General features: G+C 48.4%; 1 protein-coding gene across 3 annotated transcripts in view; it reads right to left on the bottom strand.

Annotated features, from left to right (window-relative positions):
• The window catches only part of RHPN1 (rhophilin Rho GTPase binding protein 1), a 32097-nt gene extending 18864 nt beyond the window's left edge, over positions 1–13233 (bottom strand). Inside the window, exons 1-3 of one of the 3 annotated variants that reach the window (XM_075495375.1) lie at positions 13060–13233; positions 12577–13011; positions 2326–2444 (exon numbers count right to left, since the gene is read on the bottom strand). In XM_075495375.1, coding sequence (XP_075351490.1) covers positions 2326–2444; positions 12577–12678 — 221 coding nt within the window. In that variant the 5' untranslated portion in view covers positions 12679–13011; positions 13060–13233. Of the gene's footprint in view, positions 1–2325; positions 2445–12576 lie in introns of all 3 variants that reach the window. The other 2 variants (XM_075495374.1, XM_075495376.1) reach the window with 2 other exon arrangements.
• Positions 13234–14743: the final 1510 nt, after the last annotated feature.

Below are 14743 nucleotides of genomic sequence, written 5' to 3'. Positions count from 1 at the left end.
CCTGCTCTGCAGCAGAAAGGACTTATCACCCTGCAAAGCCTGATTTTGCTCTGCAGGATTTTGCATGCACATGCAAGTTTTTCCAGGATTTGTCACCAGGTTAAGGTTTGAAAGCTCAATGTCACTTTGAGGTACTTCAGTTTGCACTCTGCAAGTGCCACATGCAGCAATTAAGAGCACAGTAACTCTCAGAGAGGTAATTTAGGAGAGCATTTGATCCTTTCTGTGAGCAAACCTGCACTGATGCACTTTGTGCTCCCTGTCCGGGGCAAGCACCGGTCTCCATATGAGCACACAGAGCCTACGTGTCTCCATCAGCCTCCTCGGTAAAGTTATCAGCTGTTTGCTTAGCAAACACCAACCAAAGATTTCTGATTTTTTTTTTTTAATTTCTTTTTAAGAAACTGGTTTATTGGCGACACCTTTATCTCCCCAATTGCTTTGCTCAGCCCCAGTATTTGAACAAGAAAGGAAAAGGTTTCCGCTGCCTCTGCTCATTTATTTATCCAGCAAACAAACCCTCTTAACACCACTGAGAAAACACCACGTGCATTTTTTCCAACACACCATTCATGGCAACCTCTCCAGGAAAGGGGACTGATATGCTGAACAGAACAGTTCAGGAGATTATTTTTTTAAAGCATTGAGGGGGGTTTTTTGGGGGTTTGTGGGGGGTTTTTTTTGTTCGTTTTTTTTTTTTTTTTTTTTTTGAGAGGCAAAGAAACCAGCAAGTTCAGCTGCAAACTCTGCTCCAAGCTGGGCAACCCACAGCTTTTTCTATTTGCATTTAGCACTAGCCTAGAGAGATGCAAAGGAAGTTTCTCCATGCAACTCAAGTCTATAATTTTTAAGCAATAACCTTTAGACTTACAACATAATCCCCCCGCTCAGCCTTTAATTTCAGGCAGAAGCTTAATCCCCCCCCCCCGATTTCCCACATTTTATAAGATCTGAGCACCGTAGTGCCCAGAAACCCACATTATTACTCAGCTGCAAAGCGGACTTGTGGGAGGGAGGAAAAGTGGCTGCTACCAAAAGACATTCAAACTGCTGATCCAGCAAAAAAAAAAAAAAAACAAACCAACCCCCAACACAACAAACCAAAACGCCCCATCAGTCCATTTCCCTGGCCGAGTAATTAAGATGTGTTTTGCATCACATTTTTGCTCACTCCCCTGCATGCGGCTCCGATTCCCACTGTTTGCACCAAAACCGTGGCCAGGCACGTTTCTGCTGAGCCAGCGCATTTTCCCCTATTTTTTTATAATAAAGGGGAGTCGCATGGAGCAACACACATTGGGATTTCATGACCTTTTTTTTAATTAGATGAGGCATGGTAGCCTGGTTGAAGCAGCAGGGTATGGGGGCTGTAACGTCACCTCCCCCAGGAAGCCCCACTGTTGTCATCCACCGGTAAAACACCATTTCTTTCTATAGTTTGGTGGAACAACTATTACTCCTGTTTTTCAAGTGCAATAGGCACACGCCACTGCTGTTAAATTATTCAAGTTCAGAAGTGAAATGTCAATCTTATTTTATTGGGGGGGGAGGGGCAATCAAACTGGCAAAACATGCCAACAAAACCTATTTTAGGGCAGCCTTATAATAGTTTCTTATATTAACAGACCTTCCCACCCTGCACATGGGCTCCAATATCCTACAGGAACATGAGATACACCCAAGAGCTACAAAAAAAGCCATCTTCAGGTTAAAAAATAAGATAAAATAGCTGCAAAAAATCATGTGATTGCATCATGACCGCTCTACAGAGGAAGGCATTAATGCACTGGCTTTACTTGTGCTGGACCAGCTGCAATCTGAAAGCTATGCAAAGATACCAGCTTTTGCACCACCCATAAATGCATCCTCCCAATAGGGTGAGGAGCCACTGGCCTGTGCCCATCTGCAAAGACACACCTGAATTTTCAAATTCTGCTCTGGTGGAAGAACTGGGATGGGGCTTTTTGGAACTAAAGCTGGATTTGACCCACTTGCTGGGGGTATCAGGCAGGAGATACTGCACTCCAAGCTCAACCCCAGTTCAACATTTATTCCCATTATTCCACCTGCTCACACCCTGCTTTGTACCAGGCTTCCAGGACATTAAAATAATAATTTTTCATTAAAACGCACAGCATCAGCATTCCACCAAACGGAGGGCAGGCATTTCTAGGATGAATGCTGCAAAGTCAAGGGAAGACTGAGCAAACCCCTACCATAGCTGTGGGAGTGCCAGCATCAGTTGCCTCCTGGACACCGAGATCATATTTCCACCCCCAGCCAAATCCCTGGGCCAGAGGGATGCTCTAAGGGATCAAGACTCACTTGAAGAGGTTTTCTGCTCCTGCTCGCATCCTCATCTCCTTGTTGATCTGCTGGTTAATCCGTGCCCGGCGATGCTGCAGTTTGCTGCGCTGGGTCTGGGCGAAGGGGTCGCAGCCCTGCTGAGAGAGAGGGGCAGGGTCTCACCAAAAAACCCACCATTTGGGGATTAAAAATGGCACTTTCAGAGCCCGGCATTGCACTTGAAATAAAAGTTTTATTACCTAATACCACACGTTGCTTACAGCAATTTTCTAAGCTATTCAGAAAAGGCTTCCCAAATACAACCATTGAAGGGATACAGGAATTAAACATCTCCTTCCCAGGGTCTCGCCATCCAGACACAAGACAAGACCCAGGGGGCTGCAGATGAGCTCACTATAACCCTTGAGCTTGGGAACAGATGTGATCCTATGTCTATAAGTGCTCCCATCTCCTGCTGGCTATAGGGGATTGAGCACAGGCAGCAAGTCAAGAGTTCACGGGGGTGGAGAAATGATTTGCACAAAGCAATAAATTAAATCCATCCCTGCCTCCTTCTTTGGCTCTGGCTCGGACTTTCTGCAGACAGGGAAACATGCTTAATCTCTGACTTCAGGAAATAACAGACGGCAATATCCCTCTGTCTCGCAGGGGCAAGAGGTTATTATGGGATACCCCAGGCAGAGAGGCTGCTGCGAGGAGGGTCTCTGAATCAGAGGCCATAAAAGCTCTGCCCAAGCAGAGATTATTTCCATTGTGCAAGGAGCAGTTCAGATGGGTGAAATAAGCCTCTAAAAGACCCCTGGATAAAAAAAAAAAAAGAACAACTTGGGACGGCACAAGGCTAGGCTGTTTACGAGGATGGAGACCTCCGAGCCTGTTTTTCATACACCAGTGCAAAGCATGGGCAGATCCCTCCGAGACCATATTAAGATCAACTGTAGCACTAAAAGAAACTACTCAAAGCCACTATGTCACCTTCTTGCTTCCCTTAGAAAACCTCCATTTGCTGTGCACTTCAGTCAATGCTCCCCACTGCTTTACCTCCACCACTGCTAGTGGACCTCCACATCAGGAAGGGGTTTTGCCACCTAAGAGACTCTACAGAGCTCCAACAGTGCCTGCTCTTGTCCTGTCCAAAACACTTTCTCAGCTAATGTACAAACCTCAGTGGGCTTCACCAGGTCACACCTCATCCTCCAGGATAGGTTGCAACAGTCTCAAATCCAATAAGCCAGGGGAATGCTTGGTTACCTCTCCAGAAGACATTGTAGGTACCAGTGTTACTCTAGGAAAACTTACTTCTAAGAAATTATTTGATTTTTCTGGGGAAGAAGGAAAGGAAAACAAGAAATCCTTGCTCAAAAGAGTAGGAGACCAGCGTTGATTAGTAGGTAGGGAATGGAAAGTTTTGCATTTTCATGGACTTCAGCTTTCTGAGAATTAATTTCTCATATTTGAAGTCCACTAAGTGGTGCCCCCTTTGAAAAGGGTCCGGGATTAACATTGACATTTTCATTTAAGTGAAAGATTTGAGCTCCTAATTGGTACATTTCAGACCATGAAATCAGAGTCACTCCATCTGGTCCATAAATCTGCAGGCTTCGTGCTTTACAGTAATCTATTAATTTGTTGAAATTACTGAAGGAATAAGCTGGAAGCAGGAGGCTCCGATTATTCTGGAAATGCAATTAAGTGGGAAGTTAAGGAAAACACCCCAACAGCTACACAAATCTTGGGTCAGAAGCAAATACAGGAAAGGGTGATCCAGAAGTGCCACTTCTGGATTTGCCCTGGGGAACCCACCCATCCTGCACACACCTTTAGCTCCCCAGGGAAAAATCCAGAAATTGGAAGAAAAAGGAAAAGGATGAGGAATCCCACACCATGAAGCCCAAGAAGGGACCATGCCAGGTTTTCTCCAGCAAGGAGGAGCTGGGTCATTGCTGAACATGGCCCTTGGCAAAAAACCAACCAAACAAAAAAACACACCACCCCCCAAAAAAATCCCAACCCAACCATGCAGGCACTATTCAAATCTGAGCACCCAGAGGCTCCCAAAGGAGACAGCACCAAACTCGTCTAGAAAGTAGCTGCTCATGCAGATGTAGTCCAAGATATTGCACAAGTATTTCTTTTATTAATTAAAGGCTGATTACAAACATTTTGCCTTCAATGATGTTTCTTCATACAGCGCAAGACATTAACCTATATATGGAAGTTAAAGCTTAAGGCAGGGAAAAGGAGCCATAAAGAGAAGGTAGTGCTTATTAAAATTTCAACAGCCCCTCAGGTTTACAGATGAGAGCTGTGTGCACTTGTCAGCTCCAGACACACGCAAGCCAAATGCGTATGCAAATATATCCAAATACATGCAAGTAAGCAGGATCCAGGCCCCCTTTCTCTGCCTCCAGAGCCATAAAAATCCATCCAAAGCTCAACAGACCCAGTAGCAACTGTTGGAGGTGGAAAGCACCTCTTCTCTGCCTCCAGCTCTTCCTACAGGAGCTTTCATCACCTTTGAGACCTCTCCAATTCTTGCAAAGGTTTGCTTGAAAGTGGTCAGAGGATTTTAAGACTTTTGGGGGTGGGGGGCAAAAGAGCAAAGACTACCTGAATACATGGGCAGGAGGCCAGAGGAACTGCAGGTGAGAGATGATGGAAGAGGCACAAGTGCAAGGACTATCCAAAACCACAGAGAAAGTCCATGAACGTCTCCTTGTCTGGAGGCGAGGCAAGAAGAAACTAAGTAAGAAAAGAAGCGAGGTGCAGAGTGGCATGAGAAGACACTAGGATGGCTCTACAAGATATTAAAAAACAGCGCTAAAACTCTTCACTGCAAAAGCAATTAAGGGGTTTAGCTAATTGACTTGGCAGCTCCCCCACTTCTCCCATGCTTGGCTTGAGACAACACCAAGGGGCAAAATTTGAGTCACTGGTATCAAACGTGATGACTGAGACCACTCTCAAGTATGAAAACAGAGCAGCACTGATAATCATTAATCACTTTGGCTTTCCACAAGGGCACTAAGGAGCTGCCCTCCAGGAACGCTTGCAAGTGCTGATGCAGCTGGGGACCAAACACGGTTCAACAACATCCAGGACATCACAGCATTTGGATTTGCTTAGACTTGGAGAGGGAGGTACTGAGCTCTTCTCCCTGGTATCCAGTGATAGGACTCATGGGAATGGTTCAAAGCTGCACCAGGGGAGGTTCAGACTGGACATTAGGAAGCATTTCTTTACTGAGAGGGTGGTCAAACACTGGAACAGGCTTCCTAGTGAGGTGGTTGATGTCCCAAGCCTGTCAGTGTTTGAGAGGCATTTGGACAATGCCCTTAACAACATGGTTTAACTTTTGCTCAGCCCTGAATTGGTCAGGCAATTGGACTAGATGATCGTTGTAGGTCCCTTCCAACTGGAATAGTCTATTCTATTCTCCCTCCGAGAGACACTAAGCCATTTGTAGAGCTGCGAGGTTTTTTCCCCCCATCTGAACACTGGGTGTCTTTTCAACCTGATTTAATGAGATAGTTATCAATTCCCATCCGGGCTCCCAAGCCAACAGCAAAAAGGTACTGGAAAGTCAGGTATTGGAGCACCTGATGTAATACTAAAGCCTTGTGAGGGTGTCAAGTCAGGATCTTGAGACTTGCTGCCCTTAGGGACTTCATGTGATCTCCCCGCACCTTGCTTTCCTCCTCACCCTTTATGAAGTTGGGTAACTGCCGTAACCCACGGGACTGCAGCACATCTTGCCTTGAGAGGATCTGCTGACGGTCCCAAAGCATCATCCCTGGCTGGCATGGACCCATGTAAGCATTGTGCCAAGGCCACCGTGGGGAACAACCAAGCCTAGTCTGCAGCTGCTCCTGGAGCATTGCAGAAATGACATTATTTCACAAATACTGGAGCAAGAAGGAGATGCAGCTCCAGAGTAAGATGCTTAGCCCAGGTTAACTTACATATGAAATGAAACACCATCACAAGCAAAAAAGGCCATATTTAAATCAGAAGGTAGACAGGGGAGAGAAAGAGTCAAGAAGAGAGCATGCCCATCCTCCAACAGCTTGCATTCAAAGGAACCCAACGCTTCGCCTGTGGCTGTACTCTCCAAGTTGCAACCAAAAGCTAAAAACCACAGCAGAGTTTCTAAAGTAAGTGGTGACCGACTTAAGCATGCCTTACATAAGGGGGGCATAGGGAAAACACACACCAAAACCCACTGTTAGGTTATAAAAGGGATTTTCCTTGCTTAATTCTTCTTTGTACAAGCTCTTGAGGTCAACCCTTTAAGGTCAGAAGAAAGATGTGTTATTTCAACCAGCCTCTTGGGCTTTGAGGTGCACCTAGGGACATCAATAGAAGAGTAAAGTTGGGTGCTTAAGAAGTGGCCAGGTTGAACGTGAGATTTCTTAGCCTTCCTAGTTTAAAGCTTTTACAAAGGAGAAGCGAGCACATAACTCTTCCAGTAAGAGGCCATAAATTGTGTAGCAGCCAGGGAACAGCACAGCTTGTATGTACACAGAGGACAGCGTATGTTAAGAAAGCCATGAAAATGAATGAGGTGTGGGTCATTAAGTTATATGAGTTGTGTCCAGCTCTGAAGTTTATTGCCTCTGACAAAGCAGGATTAGAGCCAGTATTATTGTAGCAAGGCCGTTTTATGCTCAGAAGACATCTGCCAAATAACATGGTGTTCAACCCTCAGCATGGGAAGATGACAGTGTTACAGAAAGTGCTCAGCCAATGCCTCCATATAAGGGAGAAAAGGGAAGAGGCCAGAAGACCCCTACCAGAGGAGGCCAAGATAAACATCCCCTTTGAGGGATGTCAAGGTTTCCGCCAACTCAAACCCTATCTTTGAAGGGAACGTATACAATGATGTAATGGTGGTGTTACACCTCTTCCAGTTCAAGAGCGCCCATCTGGGGTGTTAAATAGGGCAATTACATGGTTAGGTTTCCTTCTGAGTCCTTAGGGAATGTTTGATTAGAGATGACCACCAAGTGTACTTTGCACTTGCCATCTTCAGTAAACACAAGGAGATGAAGCCTGGATATGTCCTGGGTGACAAGACACACCCAGGGCGTTACTTGTGACCCCAGTGCCAAAAGAAGGCCACCACCTCCCAGCTCTCCCAGCACTAATGACAGAAAAAACTAATCACCTGTAGGAAGAGGTGGATGCCAGCAAGTCCAAAGGGCAAAGCCACACACAGAGGGACTAATTTCTGCTCTTTCATTTCCACTAGAAGAACAGGAGCTCAGTCACTGGAAGCAAGTGAGCAAAAGCAAAACTTAAGCATATGAAGCAATCAAAGGATGACTGCGAGCTGTTACCACAACACCGGTGAGAAGGGAAAACACGATCCTAGGACATGCTGTTAAATTTATAAGCAAGAGAGAAATAGAGATGCAGATCTGGTTGTGTAAGGGGCTTCTGCATCCCTGTCTGGAGGAACAGGTACATATCAGGAGCGTGCTGGTAAAAGCCAGGCATGGATCTCTTCAGAGAAATGAGGAAGAGGTCTGTAGCTGGGAGCTAAGTTATAGCCACAACAGGTATCACAGCAAAAGCTCCTAGCTACCTGCAGAGCTTGGCTGGATCACAGGAGGTGCTCCACAGCCTACCGGCTGAAACACAGACCAAGCCGTGCCATCTCCAAGACTGGCTTTAGCCACAAAACAGTCACCACCAGGATTATTGCCAATTAGAGCAGCTGGAGAGTGCCCACAGAATGGCAGGAGAAGCTAAAGAAGTTTAATCTGCACATAGACTGGAGACATCCATAATACAGAAGTGGTGAGATGAGTTGTCACCTGGTGCTGACCTAGGCTATAGAGCCAGCCCCACTGCCAAGCAGACAACCTTCATATCCCCAAGGACAGATAAGATCAAGGAGAAAGCTGCCAGGGGACCAGGGCACCAGCCAGCCTTGCATCACTGCCACATGGGTATACAAACATATGGAGACCCTTGGTGCCAGACAATGCAATATATAAGGGATGAGCTGCTGCTTCAGGGAAGTCAGGCATTTTTCCCCACAATTGTCTCTCCTTTTTCAATGAGGGAATCACCTGGTTTCATGGAAATCAAATTATCTGCCCTAAAAGTTGTCATTAAGGTCATGCACTACACATGGTCAGCAGCACATCTGCACCACAGTCCTGGTACCCCATGTCAGACAACACAGGCCTGGATGCAGTCTCGCAACGCAAAGCGACGTGGTTGATACTGGATGACCAGAGCTCAGGGACATAGCTGAGGACTAGTGGCAGGATTAGGCCCATCTCAGCTTCCACTGCTCAGACCAACTTGGGTGACGGTGGATACCATGAATATGTTAAACATAGCCCAGCTGCATTTAGCAAAGGAACCGATGATGCTCATCTGCTACATCCCCTGAAACCTCAACTGCCTTCAGAATTTCCATTATCCCAGACTGCTGCATATGGTCCTGAGATCCTTAAGGATTATTTTGTTTTAATTTTATAATTTATTCCTCCCAGTGAATAGATAGCTTACTGCTTTTTTTAAGGGAGGGAGTCAAAAGGCATCAAGAGTGTTACTATTCAAACTTTCCCCAGGGAAGGAGGAGGACATGGTTCAACTCTTCTGTTGGACAACCCGTTAGGATTTCACTCATTTGACCTCACCAGTGCTGCCTTGTTCCCTCCTCACACCAATCAGTTGCTGAGGTTGGTTGCTCAGGGCATAAATACACCCCTCAGACAAAATGGCAGCTCTGCTGGAGCCTGGCTCCCCATGACTCACCTCCACCTCATCTCCTCCTACCTGGGCAGTTCCCACAAAAGCCACCCCAGGTGCTCCTTCTACACACACAGAGAGAGAACTGGCAGTCAGAATAAAAAAAAAAAAAAAATATAAAAACCTTTGGAGCCAAAGGCAAAGCCAAGCAAGGCTACAAAATAAGCCTGAGATATCCTGGTTTGACACCCGATAACCATGAGGGCCATGCTCCAGATATAGCCACAGCAACCTTTGGACATCATGAGTCATCCCATCTGCAAACTGTCTGCTCACCCAGAGAGGGAATTCCTTTACATAGGACTGGGATTCATGGGCAATGCCAAAGCCGTGCCAGATTGGGTTTATTGCTAACCCTAAAGGTCCCCAGTCTTCAGAGCTGTCTGCTTAGTGAGTCCTGGGTGGTGAGCTCCTACAGCATTCACCACCAAGTGAGCGACCAACCAACCCTTCCAGCATTACCAGTCTGTGCTCACAATACAATTAAAGAAAACGGCACACGAAGAAGCACAAGGTGCTAAAGCAAAAGGAAACCAGCTGGCACGTGTCCAGGAAACCTTCAACCCCAGCAGGGATGGTGAATGAAGAGCTGAAGATCAGTGCTTGGGAGGGTCAAGCACCAACCACCAAGTGTAATTCAGACAGAGGTGGGCAATTCCATGAGAGCTGGTCAACTCCAAGCTGCATTTGCTCTCCACTAATTCGCCCAGCTTGCATCAAGGCACATTACAGAATATCAACATTTGCTCTGTAGTTAAAACTAGAGCAAAGATACCTGCGCAGAGACAAGGAACAGCCAAAAACGACAACAATTTCTGCAGCTCTAGGAAGCGCTGACACACAAGCTACCACTGTCATTAACAGAGGTACCCTTGATCCCTGACCCCAACCCCGTGCATTGAGCACGTGGTCTCCACCTGCAACCTCAACCCTACAGGTTTTACCCAGCAATTGCTTACAACATCTCCCACCGAAAAAAAATAGGCAGGTACTTTCATCCACTCTCAGGAGCAATAATATTTCCTAACAGAGTTTTGTCCTCAAAAAGGGATGTTTCCAAGTACACAGACGATCTAGCAGCTGGAAAACTTGCTGTAGAAATAGGGTAACTGGAGCATCAAGCTCTCAGCACCTATTTTATTTCCAGAACCACACTGGTCTAAAAGCTATTTTGATAGAGTCAGAGGTGTCAACTGGCATTATTATTCCTCTTTGCAACCCACAAGTTTCAGTCAGGCCAGCACAGGACAAGTGGCCAAATGACCCTGGTTTAGCTGCGTTAGCCTGTGGGATAGAGACCAAAACAAAAGCCGGAGAACCACTGCACACACAAAAGCAGGCTTTAAAATTCTCTTTTTAAAGGTTTATAGATAATTTTCTTCTCCTCCCAGCCAAGCGCATTTCAGAAAGTAATATGGGCTGTTACTACAAGACAACCAGTAGATCACAACAAAATTTTTTTGCTCCCTGAACATCTACTTTTATATAAAAGTCCCTATCACAAAACTAATCTCATGAAGCACTCCAGCTGAAAGCTGTTTTTCTGTGGGAGACATTACCAGCTAAAACCTCTAAAACCTTTTATTGAGAATATGGTTACATCACACAGCCTTTTAACAAATGAGTGGAGGATTAAGGTTTTAAATTTCGCAAAGAAGTGCCCTCACTGTTGGCTAATGCACTCAGCAAGAGGAAGGAAAAATAAAATGGGGGGGGGGGGGGGGGGAATAAAAATACGGGGGACTGGGGTTTTCAAACAGCAAAACCTGCGTCCAGAGCTTGAATTTTAGGAGCATGAAACTGCTCTGGGGAGCTGGGGGAGGCACAGGGTATCATGAGAGCCAGGGCAGGGTGCCAGCAGGAAACAGATGTATTAAATCTTCAGCCCCAGTACGTGAACCCTGGCAAAAAAAAAAAAAGAAAGAAAAAAGAAAAAGATCACCATCGCAGCAGCATTCAGGATCCCCTGCACAGGAGCAAACATGCAGTGACCCCATCCACAGCCCCTGATGCTGTCAGGGTGGAAAAAAAAAAAAAAAAACAACTAGAAGAGGCTATATTGATAGTTTCATTTAAATAAAAACCTGATATCATTAATAGGAAATCTAATCAGGTGGTTTGTTTTTTTAATTAATAAAAATAATCATGTTTTGACAGATGCTGCATATGCTCTGCCAGTTCTCCCCCTCAAAAGCTTTGCAATATTTTCCTATGTTATTCTCCTCAGTGCTACCATCCCACAGATCCAAACAGGGTAAACCAATTGCTCATACAAGGGACACAGTGCATCCATACACAGAATAAACTGGAAAAAACCTCCTGCTAATCTCCCCTTACAAGCAGCACCTGCTATTTAGACAAGGCCCTGGGTAAACTCCAACCTGGTTTAAGGTTGCAACCTCTTGAGCAGCAGTCAGAGAGGCCAGGCTCAAGATCAGATTGATCCTTGTTCAGCCAAGGTTGCAATCTCAACCCTCGCTCACAAAAAATCTACCTCTAAAGCCTGACTGAGTTTTGGTTTTTTGGTTGTTGGTGTGGTTTTTTGTTTTGTTTTTTAGGTGTGGGGTTTTTTTTTTTTTTTTATTTTGCCAAAGGGCTGCAGAAACACAGCGCTCTGCCAAAGAACAAGTTTTGAAAATTATATACTTGCAAGAAAGAGATCAGATTACAGGGCAAATTCACTGCAGGTTTATAAAGCTGGCTCCCAGGGAACAGACCTAACGGGAGAGGCACTTAAACAGCCCCAAAAACTAATGTTACCCATTTTTTCTTGTAACAAGCAGCATTCTTTAAAGCCTCCTCGACCCCAGTAGCGTGCATTGATGGCCAAGGGACAGCGGGGAAAGTCAAGCCGCGAGGTCAGTGGCAGCCAGAGGACAATCCCTGTTGGTTTCACCTCACTGTTATTAATTAAACGAGTGACGCCAGCGGAGCTATCGGCCCCATCTCGCACGCATAGCCAGGCTGCCGTTGCACCAACTTTCCTTGCGGGCAGCTCCCAGGGAAAGAAGCATATCAGCAAGCAATACCCTGCCCGGTACCTCCAATGGTGGTGGGGGGGGGGGGGACAGGCAGTGCTTGGCTGGACCATCTTCCTATGGACAGGAAGGAGAAAAAGCCAAAATATAGGAGAATTTGGTTAAAAGTAGTCACTGGGAAGCTTGCAGATGGAGCCAGCGGAGGAAGATGTGATAGAGGAATGAAGTTTCAGAGATGATGAGCTATGGGATAGTTGTGTAGGTCTGCTTATGAATGAACTACTGGACACATTTCTATCCCACATCATATATCAAGCCCTTCCCCACCCAGCCCCCTGCCATGCCCTGACACCCCCAGCACAGTTTGATGGCCAGAAGGGACCTGCATGCCCACCCATGCCCTGCAGCACCCATGGGGACCACTATCCCCACGGACCAGACAGGGATACCCAGCCCCACAGAGCATCAGTTGGATGTTTTACCATCCTGCTCCCACCCATGGCACCCCACCGCTGTGCCTCACCTTCCGGGTGCTGTCGCTCTTCAGGGCTTGCAGGAGGACGAAGCCACTGTCCCCGTCCCCCTCCCTGCCACCAGCCAGGCTCTCCTCCTCAGGGGGCATCATCTCCAGGAGCGTAGCATCCACAGGCTGAAAGGGGTGGGCCCACAGCTGGGGGCTCCCGCCTGACCCCACGGGGTGGCTCTGGGGCTCAGTGTCCCCTCCTTGGGCTGCTCTGGTACTCCTGGCCTAGCCCCACACCTTGCTAGCCCCTGGGGGATTCAGAGCCCAGCCCTATCCTGGGTGGGGGCTTAAACCCCCACTAGCCCCTGCCCTCTGATGCTGCAAAGCCCCATGCACCTAACATCTGACTAGAGACAAGCCCACAGCTTGCCTCCCCCCTTGCAGAGCTACCCCAGATGGGGGACAAACCCCACAGACCCCCTTTGCAAGATTTACCTCAAATGGGGGGGGCAAACCCCCACAGACCCCCTTTGCAAGATTTACCTCAAATGGGGGGGCAAACCCCCACAGACCCCCTTTGCAAGATTTACCTCAAATGGGGGGGCAAACCCCCACAGACCCCCTTTGCAAGATTTACCTCAAATGGGGGGGCAAACCCCCACAGACCCCCTTTGCAAGATTTACCTCAAATGGGGGGGGCAAACCCCCACAGACCCCCTTTGCAAGATTTACCTCAAATGGGGGGGCAAACCCCCACAGACCCCCTTTGCAAGATTTACCTCAAATGGGGGGGCAAACCCCCACAGACCCCCTTTGCAAGATTTACCTCAAATGGGGGGGCAAACCCCCACAGACCCCCTTTGCAAGATTTACCTCGAATGGGGGGGCAAACCCCCACAGACCCCCTTTGCAGAGATGCCCCAACCAGGGGGCAAACCCCACAGCCCTACAAATCTACTCCCCTACCAGGGCAAACCCCACCGCCCCCAGGTGAATCAAGCCCCGGTTCCCCCCGCTCACCCCTCGGTGCCCCCGCACGGCCCCGCCGACCAGAAGCGAACGCGGCGCCAGCCCCGCTGCGGCGCGGGGCATAAGCAGGGTGGTGGGGCGGGGCGGGGCGGAGCGCGGCTGCGGCCAATGGGAGAGGGGGACGGCGCGGATCGGCGGCGGGGCTGCCCAATGGGAGTGCGGGACAGGGAGAGGCGGGGGGAGGAACGGAGCGGCTCGGGGAGGGGCGGGGCGGAGGGGCTGTCGCCCGTGGCAACGGTGGGAATTAGAACGCCGAGGACGTCACGGGCGGGGCGGGGCCTCGCGGGGCGCCGCGCCCCTCCCACGGCCACAGCTGGGCGCGCCCCCCCCCCCGTACCACATCTGGGGGCGAGTCCGCTCCGCCCCCAGCCACATCTGGACCACCCCACCTCCAGCCAGGCGCCCCCCCCATCACCCCGGCCACATCTGCCCCCCCCCCCGCCCCCGCGTTCAGCCCCTACGATCCCCGCATCCCCCTCCCGTGCAACCCTCGGGCTTCCCCCTTCCCCCCCCAACATCTGGGCTGGTGTGGTGGGGGGGTGCAATAAGGCAGCACCCGTCGTGCACCCCCCCCACTCAGCCAGCTCCAGCTGCCTTCTGCCCCAACGCTGTGGCCCAGGTGCTCCCCTCTGTGTGGCCCCTTGGCCACATCATATCCCCCCCCCCCAAAAAAAAAAAACCCAAACATCTGGATGGTGACACTGCAGCTCGCACAGCTGCCAGAGCAATTCTGCAACACCTGGGACTGCTGTGCCCTTGCCCTGCTATAACCATTAAACGCTGCTCCTGTACACCCCTGTACAAAATACAATATAATATAAAAAATAATACAAAAAGCAAATAAAAAAATAAAACAAACCCCACTTTCTTACTGTTTCCAGCCAGATACAGGCAAATCCTGTCCCACTTTCCCCACTCTGAGCTGTCTTGTTAAGCCATAGCAGGCTTTTACTTTCAAGGACACTCATCAAATAAGAGCCGGACTAGACAACAGCGTTAAAGCCGGCAAAATTTTATGGAAAAGTGACCAGGGGTTGGAAAAATCCCATTCCCAAGATGCACATGGGACCCTAACATGTGCAGTGCCCATGCTGAGCTGGTTGTCACCGGTGTGTGTCACCACAAAAATGTCCCTTAGTCTTTACTGGGGGCCTCGCTTCGTTTGGGTAATGAAGTTAATGAGACCGTGCTTGTGCAT

This window comes from Mycteria americana, chromosome 2 (genome assembly GCF_035582795.1).
Source record: "Mycteria americana isolate JAX WOST 10 ecotype Jacksonville Zoo and Gardens chromosome 2, USCA_MyAme_1.0, whole genome shotgun sequence".
Classification (NCBI taxonomy): domain Eukaryota; kingdom Metazoa; phylum Chordata; class Aves; order Ciconiiformes; family Ciconiidae; genus Mycteria; species Mycteria americana.
This window is presented reverse-complemented; position numbering and strand designations above follow the sequence as displayed.